The sequence below is a fragment of the Lontra canadensis genome, unplaced genomic scaffold (genome assembly GCF_010015895.1).
Source record: "Lontra canadensis isolate GAN:19392208 unplaced genomic scaffold, GSC_riverotter_1.0 scaffold15, whole genome shotgun sequence".
Taxonomy (NCBI): domain Eukaryota; kingdom Metazoa; phylum Chordata; class Mammalia; order Carnivora; family Mustelidae; genus Lontra; species Lontra canadensis.
In genome coordinates, this window is record NW_022631009.1 from 9,472,432 (window position 1) to 9,494,193 (window position 21,762).

The 21,762-nt window shown below is 33.2% G+C and overlaps 1 protein-coding gene across 2 annotated transcripts in view; it reads left to right on the forward strand.

Annotated features, from left to right (window-relative positions):
- CSMD3 (CUB and Sushi multiple domains 3) overlaps window positions 1-21,762 on the forward strand; it is a 1,221,727-nt gene that overhangs the window by 1,109,725 nt on the left and 90,240 nt on the right. For both annotated transcript variants that reach the window (XM_032858445.1, XM_032858446.1), the window contains 5 exons: window positions 2,028-2,237; window positions 5,846-6,034; window positions 6,752-6,929; window positions 7,736-7,881; window positions 21,398-21,478. In XM_032858445.1, the coding sequence (XP_032714336.1) occupies window positions 2,028-2,237; window positions 5,846-6,034; window positions 6,752-6,929; window positions 7,736-7,881; window positions 21,398-21,478 (804 nt within the window). The remainder of the gene's footprint in view (window positions 1-2,027; window positions 2,238-5,845; window positions 6,035-6,751; window positions 6,930-7,735; window positions 7,882-21,397; window positions 21,479-21,762) is intronic.

Below are 21,762 nucleotides of genomic sequence, written 5' to 3' on the forward strand. Positions count from 1 at the left end.
CTGAATGCAGTTTGACTGGCCCGAGGTTTTGGGAAAACAGGAAGCCACAGAAAGATGTTGGAGGACTTCTTAATGAGGATTATCCTGGTTACTACATGGAAACGTGCTTACTTTGAAGTTATAGTCAAACTCTATGTCCATTCACTGAATAACAATACTGATATAAATGAGTAACATATTTGAACCTGTGTGGTTATTCTTATGTGTCTTTTACCAGCCAGCTAAGAGGGCTCATCCCATGTTGCTTATGGAGCTAACTGAATTATTTTATTTTATATTTTTGAAGTTTTTACTTACTTATTTGTCAGAGAGAGAGAGAGAGCGCACAGGCAGAGGGGAGGCAGGTAGAGGGAGAAGAAGCAGGATCCCTGCTGAGCAAAGGGCCAGACACAGGACTCAGTCATAGGACCCTGGGATCATGACCTGAGCAAAAGGCAGAAGCTTAATTGACTGAGCTACCAGGCGTCCCCAATTGAATTATTTTAAAATAAATTATTAAACATATTTTCAATAGAGTCATTATATCATTTTCAGCTTACCTGTTATTAATACTTACGTGATTTTAGAAAAACCGAGTTCATTAAAATTAGAAATAATACACAACTCTGTTTTAAAAATGAAAACATAAGAGACAGTTTCTGATTTGATTACATTTAAATAATACCATTGTTCTCTGAGTTTTGGTTGAATCAAAAATTAGTTCTACTGTATTTCAAAAAAATAATTTGTAATTTTTGAAAAGAATATTGAATACATATCAAAAATTAAAGAAGTATTCTCTTGTGTCTGTAAGACATTTATTGACAAGATAATTTGTGAAAAGGAGGCTTGGGAAATTTTTGGAAAGAAATATGCAATTCTTGGAGCCTCCCATATTAGGATAGCTTGTTCAAATTTCTAAGAAATTTGTATAATTTTACAGAAACCTGAGTAATATTTTAAATCCCATTCCCAGTGTTTCCCAAATGTATTTGCCCATGAAAATCTTTTCCCATGTAACAAAAAGTTTTTGTAGAACTCTTTTTCCAGTAACAAAATGTGACTTTAGTTGAGAACTCCAATATAGTTATCAAAAGCAAGAGTCCAAGAGCCAAGAGTGTCTGAGTTTGAGTTTCAGGTCTTTTAAGTCATTGTATAATCTAGTGTATTACTTAGCTTCTCTGTGCCTCGGTTTCTTTATTCTCATGAGTAACTGTGAACATTAAATAAATAACATGTATAAACACTTAAGAAAGTGTCTAGCAAAAAATAAATGCCAGATTTTATTATTAACAATTTGGAGAATGATAGTTGAAAAAACCCTTGTAAGTCACTAAAGTTGAATATTAATTAGGTAAGCATACCTCAATGAGGCTCTCATTTTATTTTTTCCATTCTAGAAACATTTCACTATCTTGTATTTTAGTTATATTTATATAAATTTTGAGACTATATTGCAATATTACAGCATATAACAATGATCACTAGATTTTACTGGGACAATTATATAAAAATTAGCATTATCTTCTTATAAACTAGTAAAAGAACACATTTATAAATTGCATGCCTCTAATGCTATATTGGGGAAGTTAATGTATCCCCCATAGATGAATGATGATTTTCTAATGGAATTGTGGAATTGTATTATGTTAATAAATGAAAACTTTGCAATCATATTTTGGCCTCAAATTGGACAAATACACCAAATGGCTTTTTTACCTCTAAAAATTGTTTAATCCAATTTTAAATGGTATCAAAGAGCAAGAAAGCCACCTTTTTGGTTAGTTTTGTTATGGTGACATTATAGCAAAATGAAAGTGATTCCCCTATGTCAACTAGTGGGCATTTGAGAGCAGTATTCTATTACTTTGAACTATGACAAAGCTAGTTTCCTGCCAAAGGGCAAACCCATAGCCAAGAACTTGAGAATATGCCTTGTGACCTACATGGAAACATATATAACTACATTAATGGGAGTGTGTGTATAAACGTGTGCATATTCAATCAGATAAAACAATAAACTAGTATTGTTCGCTTTTCTTCTTTAGGTGTACATCTCCAGTTTGTCAATTTTTCTACAGAAACCATACATGATTATTTGGAAGTAAGAAGTGGATCCTCAGAAACTAGTACTGTTATTGGCCGGCTTAGTGGTCCTCAAATACCATCTTCCCTGTTTAGTACGACTCATGAAACCAGTTTGTATTTTCATAGTGACTATTCACAAAACAAACAAGGGTTCCACATTGTATACCAAGGTGAGAGGTTTAACAAAAACTGGAAGCTCATTTAGCTCCAAATCCGCTATTAGCAATTTAACTAACTCTAAGTATTTTCTATATTGTGTTTTAGAAAGCCTAAACCAAGGCAAGCCTAAATTAGGAAGATTTTTTTTTTAATAATGCAATTTTCAGGCAACTGTATTGGGAAAATGATGTCTTTCTGAGGCCTTGGAAAATTCTAACCATGAAAAAAAATGATTGAATTAGTATTAATACACAATTAAATTAAGCAAGCCAAGGCAAGGTAAACTGGATATCAAAGATTTATCTTTGTTTTTCTATTAAAATAAGTGTATTGAAAATATTTTGCAGTACTCATATATTCTGTGTAAAATTTTCTTTTGCTTTATAATGATAGAATAATATGACATTCTTTCATTCCATTTCCATGAGAATATAAAATAAATACTTTGACAAGATTTTTATCTCTCTTTTTTAATTTTTTAAAAAGATTTTAAAAATTTATTTATTTGACAGACAGAGATCACAAAGAGGCAGAGAAGCAGGCAGAGAGAGAGAGTAAGGGAAGCAGGCTCCCCGCCAAGCAGAGAGCCCAATGCGGGGCTCGATCCCAGGACACCAGGATCATAACCCGAGCCGAAGGCAGAGACTTTAACCCACTGAGCCTCCCAGGCACCCCGATTTTTATCTCTTTTGAATAGACTCTGACTCTCCAGATTCAATCTCAAATAGATTAGAGCTCCACTCCATTTCTTCATTTGCATAATATAGTTAGTAATAGTACCTCCCAGATTGTTTTTAACTTTATATGATGAAATGTAAAATATATGACATGAAGTATACTATTATTAAATATTCAGTGCATTTTAGGTATTTTTATGATTATATTATTTTAGATTTTAAAAGTCTAGGACTTTTAAACTTTTAAGACTAAAATTAAACATTTAAAGTTATGATGATATTTTATGCAGTGTAGTTCTGATGACTGCAACTTTTAATCAAATAACATTTAATTGCAGCTCTGCCATAATTATTAAAAGATTTTCTGAGTATGTGATACTTTTGAATGTGAGCTCCGCAAGAACAGACATCTTTGTCTTATTTGTCAATATATTTCAAGGGCTACAAAGTAAGAACACAATAAATATTTGCTGAATAAAAGCATATACCCAGAAGGAAATTTAAGAGTAGTTAAAATAGACGTCATAAATTCCAACTACATGGGTCTAAAATAATTATAATTTGCATTATGCTTGCATACATTACTTAAGAACACAATATCACACATCATCATTTACATAAAATAGAAGTAATTTCTGCCACCTCTCAGTACGGAATCAACCATGTTCCCAAGGAATTTAATTATTTCAAAAACAATTGGGCAATGGATTAAGTTTCTTATTTGCTGCCAGAAGACTTGGAGCTATATTTGTAGTCCTTCTCTAGCAGGTGTTCATGGCCTATGCCAAGCACCTTGTTATTTACTTTAAACTAGGCTTCATCATTTTATCCTTCCCTCTTTTTCCTTTTGCCTCTCAAAATAATGCTCTTATTTGAATGCTGTATAACTAGAATTTGAATTTTACTAACTGCATTTTCAGTCAATGTGCCCTTAAAAAAGATTCATTATTTATATAACAAAAACATAAAAGATACAATATTTTTATTGTAATTGATATAGTATTAATATTGTTGACATTATAGACATGTGTTACATCATTATAGATCACAAGATATTATTTGTGAATTATATTTCATTTTAAAACTATCTATACTTTTATATATTTTATTATTGAGCTAATGGCATTTTTGAGAAATAATTTATACAGATTCAAAGAATCATCATTACTTTTGGATGTTTTTGTGATCAGATTTTAAGAGCTTTCTGAATTTTGGAAAAATGTATATTATACAATCAAGTGTAACCTTAAACTGGAAAACTTCCTTCCAAAATTAATGTTATTACTGGAAGTCAGTTAAGTTCTGTATTGTGTATGCTATGGGGTGAGGACTTTTTCCTGAAAATTTAAAATCTATTTCCTTTATTTCTTTATTAAACTAAAATACATAGGAGGGTAAAACGTTACAGAGCTTATTGCGGGATCATACATTTGTCTGAGTCTATCCTATTCAAAATTATCCAGTCAACTAAACTTATCATGGTCGTCATTTCACAATATATAGAAGTTCAATCATCATGTTGTAGACTTTAAACTTGTGCAGCACTGTATGTTGATTGCATCTCAATAAAACTGGATAAAATCTTTTAAATGTGAATAAAAATTTGAAAGGGTTTGTTTAATAGAATGATATACTCTAACTCCTAAAAATCAAATGATACACATTCATCTTAAATTGGAATGATGCCTTTGGTTTTGATTTTTTTGTATGTGTGGAATATTAATTCAAATAAAAAAGATAGACTAAGGAAAAAAGCACTTAGTATCTTAAGGAAATTGTTAATTCTGAAATGTCTAGCTTAAACATTTGAGTTATATATATATATTTTTAAAAGATTTTATTTATTTATTTGACAGAAATCACAAGTAGGCAGAGAGGCAGGCAGAGATAGAGAGAGGGGGAAGCAGGCTCCCTGCCAAGCAGAGAGCCTGATGCGGGGCTCGGTCCCAGGACCCTGGGATCATGACCTGAGCGGAAGGCAGAGGCTTTAACCCACTGAGCCACCCAGGAGCCCCTTGAGTTACATTTTAATAAACAGCTTAAGGTTACTGATTCAACTGCAAATGCAATCTTTTGATTTGGGAAATTTAGAACTTAGTGGTTAATGGAAAATAGTCTCTGATTGTTGGTAATTTAAATATTATTAATAATAATATAATTTTACTATTCTTGAAAACAAAGTCCCAAATATTAATCATATTGACATGAGTTTATGAATATTTATACTGTTTATAACTTCAAAATTTATTTGGCAATATTCATTAAGTACCTACTCTATGAATGGACAAGGCCTTTAGTTCACAGTGGTAAACAAAACAGGAGCTTTGATTTCACACAGAACAAGAGGAATATGAACAAATAAACACATAGTTATACTACTATGCTAAAAATATCATGATACCTGAAGTACAAAATTTGTATTAGAAGGAAACGTATTTCCTAATACTTCATATTTATTAAATAATTTATTTGGAGAAACCCAACAGAGGGATACTATAGTTTTTTGTTTTTGTTTTGAGGAAAAAATAGTAAAAAAACAAATTTAAAAAGACTCAGAATTAGGCTTATGTATATGCTTATTCTGCATACATGCAATAAAACCAGGAAGCAACTGCATTCTATGTAAAGGAATCAAAATGTGTCAGATTAAAATTGTGGCTTTGAGAGTCGTTTACATTTTCATCAAAACTTATAATTTAGATAGATTGCATAAGAAACTAGATGCATTTTTATGAATTGTACTAACATTTTAAATATGAAAATTATAGACAAGAAGAAATTCATATCACACTGCCACTGAAATCATTTATTATAAACCTGAATTACTATTTATAACCAAAGACAAGCAGCACTGCATCTATTTTGCAAGTTGCAAATAGTACCCATCTGTGGTCTTTCTGATACTCAGAAAGGAAATAACGTCTTTCTTTTTCCCTTTCCAGCCTATCAGTTGCAAAGCTGTCCTGATCCACGCCCATTTCGAAATGGTTTTGTAATTGGCAATGATTTTACTGTGGGTCAAACCATTTCATTTGAATGTTTCCCTGGATACACACTAATCGGAAATTCAGCTCTCACTTGCCTTCATGGAGTGAGTCGTAATTGGAATCATCCACTTCCAAGGTGTGAAGGTATGCTTCTAATTTGAAGCTATGTTTTAGTTGGTATCATCTGTGTTTAATAATTCTGGTCTTGGCACTCTTTTTTGTCATCTTCTTCAAATAGCATGCTAAATATACAGTCTTCTTTTCAGTTGAGAATTATAGTTAGTACCCATATAAAAATCCTTAAGGTTCCAAAATGAATAATTGATTTTATCATTATTGGCAGGATTTCCAACCTTCTCCATTGGAAATAAGACTACAGTTCATTAACACTTTAGAGCTTCTCCTGTGTGTGTGTGTGTGTGTCTGGGTGGGTGCATGGGATTGTGTTTAATAATCATTCTTATGTAAGCCACTAATGCAGGTATTGCTACTGAATTTGGACTCATTTTCTCTAAAAATCCTTTTAAATTAAAAGAACTTAAATCTTTTATAAGGCTTTAAATGTATACCTGATATAAGGTGGAAGTTGAACAGTGTATGTATTGATAAAGTATTTGAGAAAAAGGAAGAAAATCTAATTTACTAGTCTATGATAAGTAATAATAACTATGTAACATACCACATATTGAAAAATAAATAAAAGCAGACTGCATATTGTTCATGGTTGCCAACCTAATTTTATATATCTTAACTGAGGTAAGAACATAATATAAATGTATTTTATACTGCTAAGTGTTATGAAATGTTTGCTTTTTTCCTCTAAGATCAGTTTATTGTCATTTTTCTGTATCATTTCTGTAGCTCTTTGTGGAGGAAATATAACTGCAATGAATGGCACCATTTATTCTCCTGGGTATCCTGATGAATATCCTAACTTTCAAGACTGTTTTTGGCTTGTGAGAGTACCCCCTGGGAATGGAATCTACATCAATTTTACTGTCCTTCAAACAGAACCAATCTATGATTTTATTACTGTATGGTAAGCCAGGACCATTGTTATTGATTGATTCAACTATATATAACAGTGAAACTAGGCAGGAATGAAAATCTATCACAGTCCTTTACAAATTGTCATCCCATCTGATATTTGAATTGATGTGAGAAACTGAGGATGACAGTATGTATTTTGTAGAACGAGACAAATAAGAGAAACAGGTTTTGACTCATTTGCCCATGAAGCAGCTACACAGAACAGCGGGTTAAAAAAGATGTTAAATGTATTATTAAATTAATGTGCAAAGTTATCTATTTATAAAACCAGTGATATTTAAGGACCAAGTTCAAATCATAATTATTTAATATGATTGAATTTCTGTCATTATAATTTGTTATAAATTATATTTGCATTATAATTATCCTGTTAATGAAACATCTTTATTTAAAAACATATTGTAAAGAAAATTTCTGAATTAATTATTGACAGCTGGTTACCTGAACTACTGGATGAGTTCCAAGAGTCCTTCAAAATTTAACAGTCTCTGATTTTCAAGAGTGTTTTGAAGAAACTAAAAGGAGGGCAAATTCAAGCATTTGGGACCATATGGGTTGTGTTCAAAACACCATGGGCAATGGAACTGATTATAACAAATATGGGTGCCTTTCATTACCCCCCCAAAAAACACAATGTTCCAGCATGATTTGGCCCTAATCATTGGTTATTTCATCTATTGCCTCTTTGCCATTTCATATGTAATACTTTCTTTAAACCTTGTGCAAAACTCTCTAAAAAAAAAAACCAATCTCAATATCTCTTTCTCCCCTCCCTGCTCTGTCTCTCTCTAATAGGGATGGACCAGACCAAAACTCACCTCAGATTGGGCAATTCAGTGGCAATACAGCCTTGGAATCAGTCTATAGCACTTCAAATCAGATTCTAATCAAATTTCACAGTGATTTCACAACAAGTGGCTTTTTTGTGCTCAGTTACCACGGTTGGTATTATCTAAGAGTTTTTATTTTATTTGGCACTATTTCAATTTAAAATTGTCCTGGAAAAATTGAGTGTAATATATATTTAACCAATGATTGAAAAGGTATTAAAATTTGACACTTTTTAAAAATCATTTCAAACACATTTACTTGCAAAGAATGACCTCTTTTAAGCGTTTAGGGACATTAAAATGTGAGCAAATGGAAATAGGAAATAAACCAGTCAGTAATTACTCAGTAGAAAATAATCATTTTTGTGCGGAAACCAATAAAAGAGAACCAGCTGTTCATATTTTATTGCATGTAATTTTGAGACATCAATAGATTTTTCATACAAAATGTTTAATCTATTCAACCTGCTGTGAGTCTTTCTAAAAATAGCATCCAATATCTTTATGCTTTAGATCATATTACTCATTCATTTATACTCTTATTTCAAAACTGTATCTATTCTAGAATTTTACACTTTTAAGTGACTATTCCAGATCATTAAATTCATAGCTTTTACTCCCATGAAATAATTTACGAGGAGTTTCAATTTTAATTCTTTTTATAGAATTATGCTGGGTCTTCTCTTCATAACATTAACCTTTTCAAAGAACATCCAGATGGTACACAGAGCTTTTTAAAAAAATCTCCCCTTATCTCAAATTGATTGTATTCTGTTATAAATAAGAAAATATTTATTCCTAATGATATATCCTTTCTTATAAGACTTTTCAAATAAGACATTTCAAAGGAGAAATATTGCCAGAGAAAGAGATGTGTGTGTGTGTGTGTTCATATAGAAAATAGAAGGATGACAGAATGTCATACACAAAATATGAAATGGATTTACATAGATATTTATGTGAATGTATATATGTATATATTTTTTCTCATTCTAAAATATATTTCACCTCACTTTTATAAAGATTTTTGGGCCATGTATGATACAATGGAATTAGCTTAGAAGGGGAAATCAAATACTTATTAACACTTTGTTTTCCCGTTAACCTTGGACAAGTTACTCTTTTGCTTCCACTTTCTTCAGTTGTAAAACAACATGGTGGGATTGCTGACAGCCTTCATGAGAGACAATAGAGAAATCACTCCAATTACAACAACATATTAGGTTGAACCACATGAAATAATTGGTTAAAAAATGCTGAATATTGACAGTTTTGTAGAGCTCAATCCAATAAGTGTTGTCATTATTAATATTATCAGCATTACATTGCAGAGATTAGGAGAACTGGAGGCAATGGATAAAATATAGTTACCATAATGCCCAACAGTAATGTTCCTTTCCTGACCTTGTCTTATCTGACATTTTAGGTTTTATAATAGAGGGCTGATCTTTATTTATGTTTATACTTTAAATATCACAAAAAGGCACAATTGCCAGAGCCAAGAAAACCCTAACATTTGAATCAACATCCCTGGGAATTTTACCTAAACCTTAAATAACCTTGGAATTTGAGGATGTATCCAGGGCTCATGTTTAAAAATTGACAGGTGTCTTACATTCCGCAAACCTTAGTAGGATAATTTTCCTGAAGTACTGCTTTCATTCTGACTCTCTTTTTCAAGATTGCGGGATGCCTACATTAAATCAAATTTAAAGCTACCCTGTAATCCAGTTCAATGAATCTTACTCTCCAGCGCTTACTCTGACTCCAGTCAGATTGGTTCTCGAGCTGTCTCCTGAACATCCTTTTTTAAATGATTTCATACTTATCTTCCGTTCTTTTTGTCTCCTCCTCTTAAGTCCCATTTCCTCCATTTCTTGACAATTTGAGCTCACAGGGATCACAACCATCTTCTCTATGATTGCACTTTCTCTTCCCAAAATTTGAAAACTTATTACAGCGTGGTGTATTGTTTTATAAGTCTTGTGAGTTTAATCATAGGGAGTACGTTTTTGAGAACACAGATCACATTTCTTAACCTTTTTATATTCATTTAACTGACTGATTATATTTTAGTCTTACAGTGGAAAGAGTTCAAAAGCTTTTTAAAATAGTTTAATTGATTTTATTTGAGCTGTATTACAACTTTTTAAAGATTATTTTATCATCAGGTAGATGCATGCATTTCCCTTCACAGAAACAAAAAGAAGAAAACCAGGGAGGTAATGCACTATTTAACACTGTTAAGCTGATTAAGTATACCTAAGCTTAGAATGGTTTACTCCCTAACTCCCTAACTTTAAACTCTATTACTGATTTAATAGGTCCTTGTGTTACGCCGTACAGTAAGTCAGAAGTAGTTTTCTTAGGACTTGTGTATTTATTTTATAAATTTGACAGATCAATCTTTTCACATACTTTCTTAAAGGTCACACTGATCATTTAGGCTTTATTTATTAACATGTTTTTAATATCTTTGAAAAGAGAAAAAAAATGCATTTCTTTTCTCCCAACCTGACTTCGTTTGTGAGAACCAGCCAGCCATCTGTCTTTTATAAAACGTCACCTTCATAAAGCCTTTCATGATCAAAAATAACATTCATAAAAAGCTTTGAAAAATGAAAGTTCTGTGCAATGAAAAAATAGGACAGGTGTAAATGTTGAGGCACTTTCTCTCAGATATCATACTTCTTTTTTTTTTATCTAAGAAAGTGTTTTTGTCTCTGTATTGCTGGGATTGTAATTTCCTAAAATAAGAGCTAAATTTTCTTGATATCTGCTGTAGAGTTAAAATGAGTTTAGCTTGTAATAAATATTAACAATATTCAGTCCTCATCAGTGACTTCTTAAAAGTAAATTTTCTTAAACAAAACAAAACAATACCCTGTCTTAAATGCATTGTTTTTGCAGACACTGACTTTCCACATTAGTCACTAGAATAGTGATAGCTACCATTTACTGAAAACTTAATATGCTGGGTACTCTGCTAGTGACTTCTCATGTATTATTGCTAATTTTTGTAATAGTTCTGCAAGATAAGTATTATTATCCCCATTTTAATAATGTAAGAGCTGAAAGAAAAAAAAAATAACCTACATAAAGCTAGAGAACTAATAGAAGAGCTACCAAATTCAAAATAGGTCCATATGACTCCGTAGAATGACCTCTTAAATAATGACAACACTGGCAATAATAATAGCTAAAATATAAAGAGTTCTTACAGAATGCCAGACAATGTCCCAAGCTGGTAATTTTGAACATATATATTATACTTAATGGCCTATAAATCTAATTTTCCTTAAAAATTTGGCAAAAGTGATTTTAATTTTTATGCGAGATAATGTCATCTCACTTTCTAGGAAGTGCCCCTTCTAATTAAAACCTTGCACTTCAAACTTTGTAGTGCTTCTCTTCTTCGTGACCTACAAGTTCACAACGATAAGTAGATTATCTGCAACTTGGTATGTTGTTTGTGGTTTCCAAAATGTGGTAAGGACACTGTGTGAAAAGAAGATTATTTTTATTGGGAGTCTGATTTACAGCAGCCAAAACAACAAGGAGACTATAGCATAGTCAGATTATATATTTACTCCTTTAAAGCAGAAGGTATCATTTTCTTGTTTAAATCTATCATCCCGGCATTGCTTTTTCTATCAGAATATTAGAGAATTTAAATTATATACAGAAGACTTTCTAAGTAAGCACAATTTAAATTATGATTTAATTTATGTCATCCATTGTTTTCCAGTATTTTTATCCATTGGCACCTCTTCTGTGAAAGAATGAGTTGAATAAACATTGACTTCCAGATTATTTTTAAGAAGCCATGTTTAAAAGGCTTGTAATAACTTTTAGGTCATCTTTTAAGTTTATGTTGCTTTTACAATAAATGCTGTATTTAGGGAAAGTATATTTAACTCTACAAAGTCTCATCCTAAAAGAGACTGCTGCAGGTATAAGGACACATTTTATATAAAACATAAATCACTGTTGCTTTGAACTGTGTGACCCCTTTGCCTCACACAACCTAAAGACCTGACCTCCTTTCATATATCAGTAGATAGAGCATGGAACTCATAAAGTGTTTCATTGTTTGATATCTAGAGAGCATAGGGGTATGGACATCATTCAATTTTATATATATATAAAATGTGAAGAAACTAAAAAATTAAACTGGTGAAACTGTTATGAGGAAAAGATAATACCATTTACTGTTACTTAAATGATTAGTGATTACTTAAATGTCTAAAATTGTGCCAAAATTGCTTAATATATTTTGACATTTGGCTCCATGTGCACATCCATTCATACCTTAGGGCATTTATTTTGTACCATGTCTTACTGTCAGTCCCCTCCAACCAAAGTCCATCAGGAACATCTTTTAGTTAAACAAAATTGCGTGTATTTGCTCACCATAATGAGTGAGACAACACACCACATACTGGCGTCCCAGTATGAGAGTATTAGGAGAGACTTGTTAAACGATTTGGGCTGTGCAAGATAGTTCTGGAAGGGTTCAAAGAAGCATGCTTTATTTCTAGGCTAGTGTTGTTACAAAATTGGAGCAGTTCTATAACTGGGTATCTTTTTCTTTTTTAAATATTTTGTTTATTTATTTGACAGAGAGAGAGAGAGCTCAAATGGAGAGCTGTAGGCAGAGGGAGAGGGAGCAGCAGGCTCCCTGCTGAGCAAGGAGCCCAATATGGGGCTCATCCCAGGACCCTAGGATCATGACCTGAACCAAAGGCAGACGCATCCAACTGAGCCACCCAGGTGCCCCTATAATTGGGTATCTCAATACATTTTTTTTTTTTCCTAGAAGATGGAAGGAATGGAACATACCTGGAATAATAATTGGTATGGAAGCAACATTTACTCATATTAGCTGACATAGAAGGGTCTTGGTCATTTTGGCAGTTGGGACAGTGTTCTTGTTTTCAATTGTGCTCAGACATGATTATGGAAAGGTCTTCTTTTTGTCTTGTTCAAACAAGGTCAAAGAACAATCATGTCTGTTGCTAGTTGTTAGTGAAATTGTTTATGGTCAACAGTAGAAAATCAAAGCCTATCAGAGCAGGTCAATTCTAAACTGAGAACACACCTGAGCTTTCTTGTCTTGCTTTTTCTTATCTCCTTTCTTTTCTTTTATCTCTTTTCTCTCCTCTTCTTTTCCTTTCTCTTCTCTCTTCTCTTCTCTTTTCTTTCTCTTCTTTTCAATAAACAGAGTAGTTTATGATAGTTAAAGATTACATTAGATTGTTCCTTTAGCATTAGATTGTTCCTTTACAACCAAAAGCAAACCAAACTATAGTGATGAAGAGGAAAAGGAAAACAGAGACTGACAAAAGTCAAATGATATTGCTGACCTGCTCGCTCTGTTATCTACTGATGTTATCTGCTGATATGCCAACCAGCATTGGCGTATAATTTTTCAGATTTTAATGAGCTCAGCAGTAAAGCAAGATAATTTCAGTGAGCTATCTGAATATCAGGAAGTGAATTCATGCAGCAGATATTGAAACTTTTTAATGGATAATTCAGATTTCCAATAGTTTTGTTTACTATACTTCTGTTATTCCATCTCTAGGGAAATACCAAGAGTAATTTCTTGTTGATCCTTTTCTCATGATGGGGACTTTCTTGGTCTCAACTCTAAATCTAAGTTGAGTCATATGCTCTTGATTTCTAAGATTCTCCCTTATATAGTCAGAGAAAGAAATTGACTGTATAATATTAATGGAGCAAAAGTGATATTTGTAAGTAATTTCAGAAATGCTGAAACTTACCTATACGGTTCATGTCAACTTGTTAGCAGATTTTCTCCAAAATGGGAAAAAAAACCCTGTGTATTATTTTTATCTCTTAATTAGAACTCAGGGAGCCTTTCATTTTAAACACTCCTAACTCTTCTTTCAGTGGAGCTGTTTAAACTTGCTTTACATGACTTTTGAATTAACATTGATAAAATTATGTAACTGAATGAACATGTAATCATCAATGCTTTTCCTCCTCCAAATCTCTCCCAAACCATGAAATTATCATACTTGACTTAATCTGAGTCACCATCAGTCATTGTAGAGAGCTTAGAATTTATACCGGAACAAAAAATTTATATTTTTCCTCTTTAAGAGATACCATGTTGGTACTTGGCAGAAAGGTTGCGCACTTGAGTTTTTTTGGTTTAGAGAAAGAATGGCAATTTTCCAGTGTTCTGTGTTGTCTTTTTTGAAGAAGCCTTTAATAGCCCAGTTGAACTGAAGTAGATAAATGTAGCATCCTTTTCTGGAATTGGATTGGATGTTTCATTGCAAAGAAAATAAGAAATTAAAAATAGCTGAAAAATATTGCCAGAATTAAACTCCAAAGCAATTTTAAGAACAAAATCTGTTGAACCAGGAACCAGAGATCTGTGTACATTTGAACCAAAACATGGCACTATTTAAGCAATAGTCATCCTCAAAAAAATACTGACATATAGGATGCCTGGGTGGCTCCGTTGGTTAAACGTCTGACTGTTGATCTCAGGGTTGTGAATTCAAGCCCTGCATTGGACACCATGCTGGGTGTGGAGCCTACATTAAAAATAAAAAAAAAAAGTTATTGACATATAGAATATGATGCCCTTATATAACTATTAAATAGAAATGGTAGTTTCAAATTGAATGGAATGACAATTAAAATGATTCTTCTAAAAAGAACAGATTTAAGTCAAAGGTATATTTTTCAATGTATAATCTGTTATACAGCTTTTTCATTAATGGTCATAACTGTGAAGGTGCTTCTAAATAGAATAATCCATGAAAAGCACGGACTTAGATATACATTCTACCTGTAACTCGATGTGTGGCTTTATGTACCTCACTTCACTTCTCTAAGGCCTTTTTTTTCTCCTTCCAATACAAGAGCCGACTAAGTGATTTCGAAGGTAACTTCCAGGTCAATCTATGGTACTGAATTATGCAATATTGGGGGTTCATCCTAGAGCTGTTTATTTTCTTCCAAAGTAACAAAAGCATATACAATATAGAGGATGTGATATTGCTTTAATTCAATTAGTTATTATATATATTGAATATGATATATTATATATATTATATATAATTATATTGAATATATTGATTAATATATATTGAATATGATTTCCAGAGCACTATAATAGCAGTATTAAGACCAAGACACATAAAACAATATACATGACTATAGAATGAGTCGCTGAAGCTAAGAAATTTCTATTACGGTGTAATGTACATCAGTGTAAAACAAATAAGGAATCTCAGCATTTTCGAATCTCCAGCCTAAATCACAACAGAAACAAAGTGAATAGTCTGATGTGTCCTGGGAAATCACATGGGCAGTAGCCCTTTGGATGACATCATGGTTTTGAGAAAAGTCATGTTAGATTGACATGATATGTGTCCAGGGCACAACTGTAATCGAAGCAACCATGCTCCTGTTAACCTTTGCCAAACAGAGAATGCGCTCTCCCTTTGAAATCATAATATGTGTCTGGTGCAGTTCTAAGCACTTTACAATATATTAACTCAATCTTAGCTTTATGTTTATTTTGCAGTTGAGAAAACTGAAGCACAGAGTCTGAGCAGTTTACCTGAGGTCATAGAGCTAACAAGTACCAGAGCCAAGATTAGAATACAGGCAGTCAGCTTCCAGAATAAAAACTAGATCAGCCTGCCCTATGCACAGAAGTATTTACTCACCAACACAAAATGAGAATATATTTTTCTTCCCAGTGAAGTTGATTAGTTTGATAAAAACATCTTCAGAAAAATCAGAGCTGCACTGGATTCCCTGGTTACATCACACCTGATTCATCACACCTCGAACCATTGCCTTATTATACCCTGCTTCTACCGACCAAGATAATATGTCTAAACTGCTCATAATTATTTCAGTAATTGCCAGATCAAAATGTTTTTCATAAATGAAAAGCAAAACTTGGAAAAACCAGAAAATGTATTTTACTAAGTGTTCTTATTCATCTGGAACACCAAATATATGGAAAGAATTGAACTCCCAATTTGATATAAGAGCTTACCCATGTAGAGTACTTACTATGTGCCAGGCTTTGCATATGTTAACATTTTGATCCTTATAACCACACTTTAACTTGGCATAAAGCTATTGCTATTATCATTACTATTTACAAATGAGGAAAAGGGAGGTCAAGGTTAAGTAACTTGCCCTCAATTTCCCAATTTGTCAGCATTAGAAAGAGGATTTAAACCCAGAGAGTCTGGATGGAGTCCACACTCAATATGGTAAGGATTTATTTAATATGTATGTTTTGTTCATTCTTCATTCATTCTTTCATTGCCCTAGCATTCAGTCACTCAGCAAATATTTTCTGAATACTGCCATGTGGTGTTACATTATGACCTGAGGAGTTAACTGTTAATAGGATAGCAGAGCACTATAATAGCAGTAGGGCAAATAGTTGTGAAACAGAGTCTCTGCAAGAGGTTAACTCTGGCTAACGTGATCAGTGACGATGTCTCTATTTTAGTCATTGGAGGAAAAAATCATAAAAGAGATGGGAAGATAGGTTTCAAGAAAGCAAGACAGATAAAAATAAAATTCTACAGAGCATAGTTTTAGACATGTCATCAAATGTCACGCTGTCAACCATTTGAGAGCTATGTTGATTAGGGAATAGAAGAGACTACAGTAAAGGTTAGGTTGTAGACAGTCTTGATTTTTCAAAGTTTATTATGATAAAGTGTAGAGGTGTGGTTTGATGTTTTTTATGAGGTGAGAATGGCATCATAGGTGACATAACAAATCACGGGTACTTGAGTTTTAAGTGGAGGAGAGAAACTCTGCATTCGCAGCTATAATTATAAACTGGTTAATAGATGGGACTAAAGTTAATTAAACAAAGTTAGAGGCCCTTGGAGAACATAATCAAGACTTTTAATTTAATGTCAAGTCACTTGAGGACATTGTGAGTTTTTTTTAGATCCAGTCAACAATTGTTTATTTAATAGCCACGGCAATATAGAGTGTTTGGGAGTTTCTGGTTATTCACTTTTGTCCCCTTCCGATGGCGTTTATTTTTCCTATCCTAGCCAGAGTTATATTTTAAAGGAGAAATCTGATCACATTCCTCCCAGACAGAAAACTTCAAAGACTTGCCATTTCCTCCGATTACAATAAACAAATCCTGAGCATGGCCCCTAGCCTCCTGGGGGACTTAGCCCCAGCTTACCGGTCTTTCTTATTCCTTCTCACTCTGCCTAGGACTCTCTCACCCAACCCCTACCCCATCCTCCTAAAGCCCCCCACCCAACACACTTGCTGATTCCTCTGTCTGGGTTATTCTTCTGGGTGTTGTCCCTCTCCCCAACACACATATGCGTGCGTGCACGCACACACACGCGCGTGCACGCGCGCACACACACACACACACACATACACACACACGCTCCTTGTTTCCACAAGGTAATTTCCACTCATTAATAAGATAATTTGATTAATATCTTTCTCACTGACAATTAATGACTATAAGGGCAGGATTGTGTCTGCTTTGTTCATGATCACATTCCCAGCACATATTACATGGTATCTGACACACACTAGGCCCTCAATAATATGTATTTAATAAATAACAAAATGAACCGTTAGACATTATTGGAAATGTAAATATGTACCGAGTGGTCCCATACAAGCTAAATATGGAACAAGAACTAATACATTAATGGATAAAGGGGGAATAATTTGAGATAGTAGAACACTCAAGGCTAAGTATTATGGTACCAATTTCCAGGCTGGCAAGGTTATCAAAAATGACAGTGCCTAGTAGGGGATTAACATGGTAAATATAAGGAACATGAGAATGTTCACGTGAAATATAGCAGACATCTCATATGAAGAGTTGATGAGAATTAAGATTAGAAACTTGTTTTATCTAAGATTATAAATTTAATCTGTAAGGCCATGACAAGTTACATATTAATAGTAAGGAAATGGCAGAACAAAATAATTCTCCAGTCCAGGTTGATTAGTCTATAAATATCAGAGAAAATATGGCTTATTTTTCAAGCATATGGCTCAAATTCTGGCTCATTGAACTGGGCAAATAATTCAACCGTTCTGAAATTTAGTGTCCCTTTTAGCAACATGAGCTATTTACACATATCTTGGTGTAGTAATTTGGGGATTAAATGAAGTAACTCATTTAAAGTAACTTGAAGGGTTCTTTGCACACAGTGGATTCAAAAAAACATATTGTGTTACCTCCCTTCCATCACCTCCTTTGTCTGTAGGAAGGATTGCTCTAGAAAGACACAGAAAGCAAGAAACATCCTATAGATTTAATAATACAGGTATATTCATTCCCTAGGGCTGCTGCAACAAGGTACCACAAACTGGATGTCTTAAGTAAGCAGAAATTTTTTTCTCTCACAGTTCTAGAGGCTAGAAGTATGAAATCAGTGTATCTATAGGGTCGTACTATCTCTGAAGGCTTTGGTGAGGATCCTTCCTTGCCTCATCCTAGCTACTGGGTGGTAGCCAGAAATCTTTGGCATTCCTGTCCCTTTCCCTGTCACATGTCCTTGCTCTGGTTCATCTCTGTCTTCTCTCTCCTCATAAGGACAGAAGTCATAGTGGTTTAAGGGCCTAACTTAATTCAAATGACCTCAAATTAAGTCATTACATCTGCAACAACCTTATTTCCAAATAACATTCTAAGGTTCCAAGAAAGACATAAATTTTGTTGGGTACTATTGAACTCAGTACAATAGGTATTAAATGGCAGGGTTCTACACTGAGATGTTGGCAGAAAAAAAGGGAAGACACTGGACACATTTTAGACTTATTTTAGTGAACAAGAGAGTAGAAATTGATGAAGACTGAGGACAGAATTGTTGAAAACTGTTTATGATTAATCTTTTTGTAGTACTTTGTCTTTGAGAGTCAAAAGAAAAGCAGATGCAAGGGGATTTCTTTCAATATTTCCTTCTCCTTTACATCATAGTCAGAATTACATATTTCAACAGTGAAAACCATCTCAGGGCCTGCTTAGATCTCATTTTCCAGCACTCTGACCCACAGTTGCTCCTATTTTGTGCCCATTTGCAATTTTACCTTGGAGAGTTATCCTAGGGAATACTGTTTAGAGACTCATTCCCTTCTAAAGAAACCAGTGACTTATAGGTTATTTAGTAAATATTTGTTTATCCAGAAGAGGTGTTTATCCAGGTGACATAAAGTTGGGAATTAAAACACAATTAAGACTCGACATCAAAAGAATCAATGAAATTACTTAAGTAGGGGTTGTATAAAATTTGTTCAAAGGAAAGTTTATTCAGAATTCAAATCTATAAAATTGATGAACATAGAATTGCTCTTATGTGGTAGAGGTGAGAGGCTAGACATTACAACTCCTCAAGCCTCCATGACCCCAAGGTGATTCCTTGGCTCCAGGAGCACAGTTTATAAAACTGTAGGTGATGGTAAAGAACAGAGAATAGGACAGAATTTAGCTCACAGCCCTCATGTGATCTTGGGAAATTAGCATAATATCTCGGAACATCATATTCCTCATAAATAATATTTACAACCCCTGGTCTTTTAAACTCTGCAACTGAAATGTAGGTCATTCTAAGCATGTTCCACAGACAGTGATAGTCATGGATTCCTCATTGATATAAGTTTACTTTTTCTTTAAAATAATTAATTTATCATTAGCATGATAATAAAAAATAAATTTATCAGCAAACAAAAGTAAAACAATACATATGTGGACATCTCTACACTTCACTAACTTCTGAGTTGATCTCTGTTCTATGTCAAGATTAGTTAAGATACTATCCTCTGAAGCATAGTCTTCTAAGGATTTCTCCATGGGGGCTCTCTTCCTATCCCCTTTCTTTTACCTTGTTGGCATTTATTATAATTACCATTTGCCTTGGTTATTATACCCCTTTTAAGTTCTAAGTTCAGGAAAATTATTTTCAAAATTCCTAATGTTACTCTAAATGAAACTTTTTCTCAGAAATCTGGGTTAAACTTTTCCTTCCCAGGGTTTTTTCTCTAGTGGTAACCCTTCTGTGTAGAGCAGTGTTTAACTTGCAAATTATCATCATTGCACAGCAAGTGCTTTTATTTTATAAACAGGTTGAAGTACTAGAAGGAAGATGTTTGAAGAGACATACAACAATTTACAGCAGGAAATTGAAACAAAAATTTTCCTTGATTCATTCCTCTTCAGCTACATTTTGAAAAATTTCCATCTTTTTTCTGTGCTTAGTAACCTGGAGGTGTATTAACCAATTGGCCTCTTATAAATGGCTTTTTGTTACATGATGATGAACCAATGCCCAAATTTTTGCTCATGTTTTCTCCTCTATTTGAAATGCTCTAATGCACATGATTACCCTTCAGAACTGGAAAATTTTTACTCATTCTTTATAATGTATTTTATCCATCTCCTTTTATAGCAGTCTTTTTTAAGTGGTCCAGTTGGTGCGCCTCAGTACTGTCATAATTTTCTCATGGTAGGAGCAATACTGAAGGTATGGACTTTGGAGTAGAGGACAGAGGCTGGAGTTGTGGCTTAACCCTGTACGAGTTGTGTGTCAATTTCTTTGTTCATTGAGTTACATAAATAACTTAACTCCTAAGTTTAAGTAATAAAATTAAGCATATGAAACACACTTTTTTTTAAATGTTATTATAGTAATCAAGTGTGTTTCTTAACTGAACAAGATTATATTACATTCTTTAAAAACTTAGTAAAAATAAGACTTTAATCAAGCAAACAATTGTGTATAGGTCTCAGATGGGTCCAGTAGTCATGATGCTTGGATTCATAAAGGGCCTTTTTTTGTGTGGCCTTTAAATTATGCCAAATAGGAATATTTCTAATGTAATGGGGTTGACCTATTCAAGTGATGTAGATTATTAGAAACATGAAATTCAACAAGTAGGTATTTCCAAATAAATTAATATAGCATGTATGAGAAGTCTCCAGAGTCAGAACTCCTAGGTTCAAATCCCAGGTTTGTCACATTGTAGCTGTGTAATTTAGACAAATTCTTTAATTCTCTTTAACAGTTTTCTCTTATAAAATGGGAATAGTTATAGACTTAATCATAAATTAAGTAATAAAATAAATAACATTTTTGTGAGGACTAATAGAGTTATTATAAGTAAAGTGTTTAAAATATCTCCTGAAAAAGAGTAAACATTGAGTACCTGTTTGCAATTATAGCTATATGCCAGCCACTTTGCTAGGTACAAGGATTCTGTGGTGAACCTTGGGGAAGATAGGCATTGAGCACATAACAAATATGAATATATAATTCCAAATTGTGATTATGTCAGAGAGAAAAATAACAGGCGTTTTGAAGCACATAATAAGGAGGAATAGAAGAGGGTAAGAAAAAAGGAGTTACAGGTAAGTGTTCTTACCATAGGAGAATATTTTGGTATCTAAGGAATGATTTATTTTCCCTCAATATTATAGTCTGTTTAAACAATAAATAACTAAAACTTGATAAATTATACCATTTATTTTTATTATTATAAATAACCCTTGCATAATTTTGGGCTTTTTCACGTATACATTTTCTCAGAGAAGGAATAAACATGTTGTCTATTTTTATAGCTTATCAACTAAGAGTGTGCCAGCCTCCACCACCGGTACCCAATGCTGAAATTTTGACAGAAGATGATGAATTCGAAATAGGTAAAGTCTGACAAATTAAAAAAAAAAACATATTATTAGTAGAGATATTTGCTTAAAAAGAAACAAAAAATAATAATAACAACCTATCTTAGAACCTTTTTCATTGGATTTTTGGGGATCGTTGGGAATTCTTAAGATTGGGCGGCAGTGAAAAGACCAAAAGGGAGTACAGACAAAAGCAAGAATCATGTATGTCTAGAATGTATGACTGGAAAACCAGTATGGGGATTTGAACCATAAAACATATTCTGGTGGTTTCTTCCAAATTATTTTCTTGCCTTTGA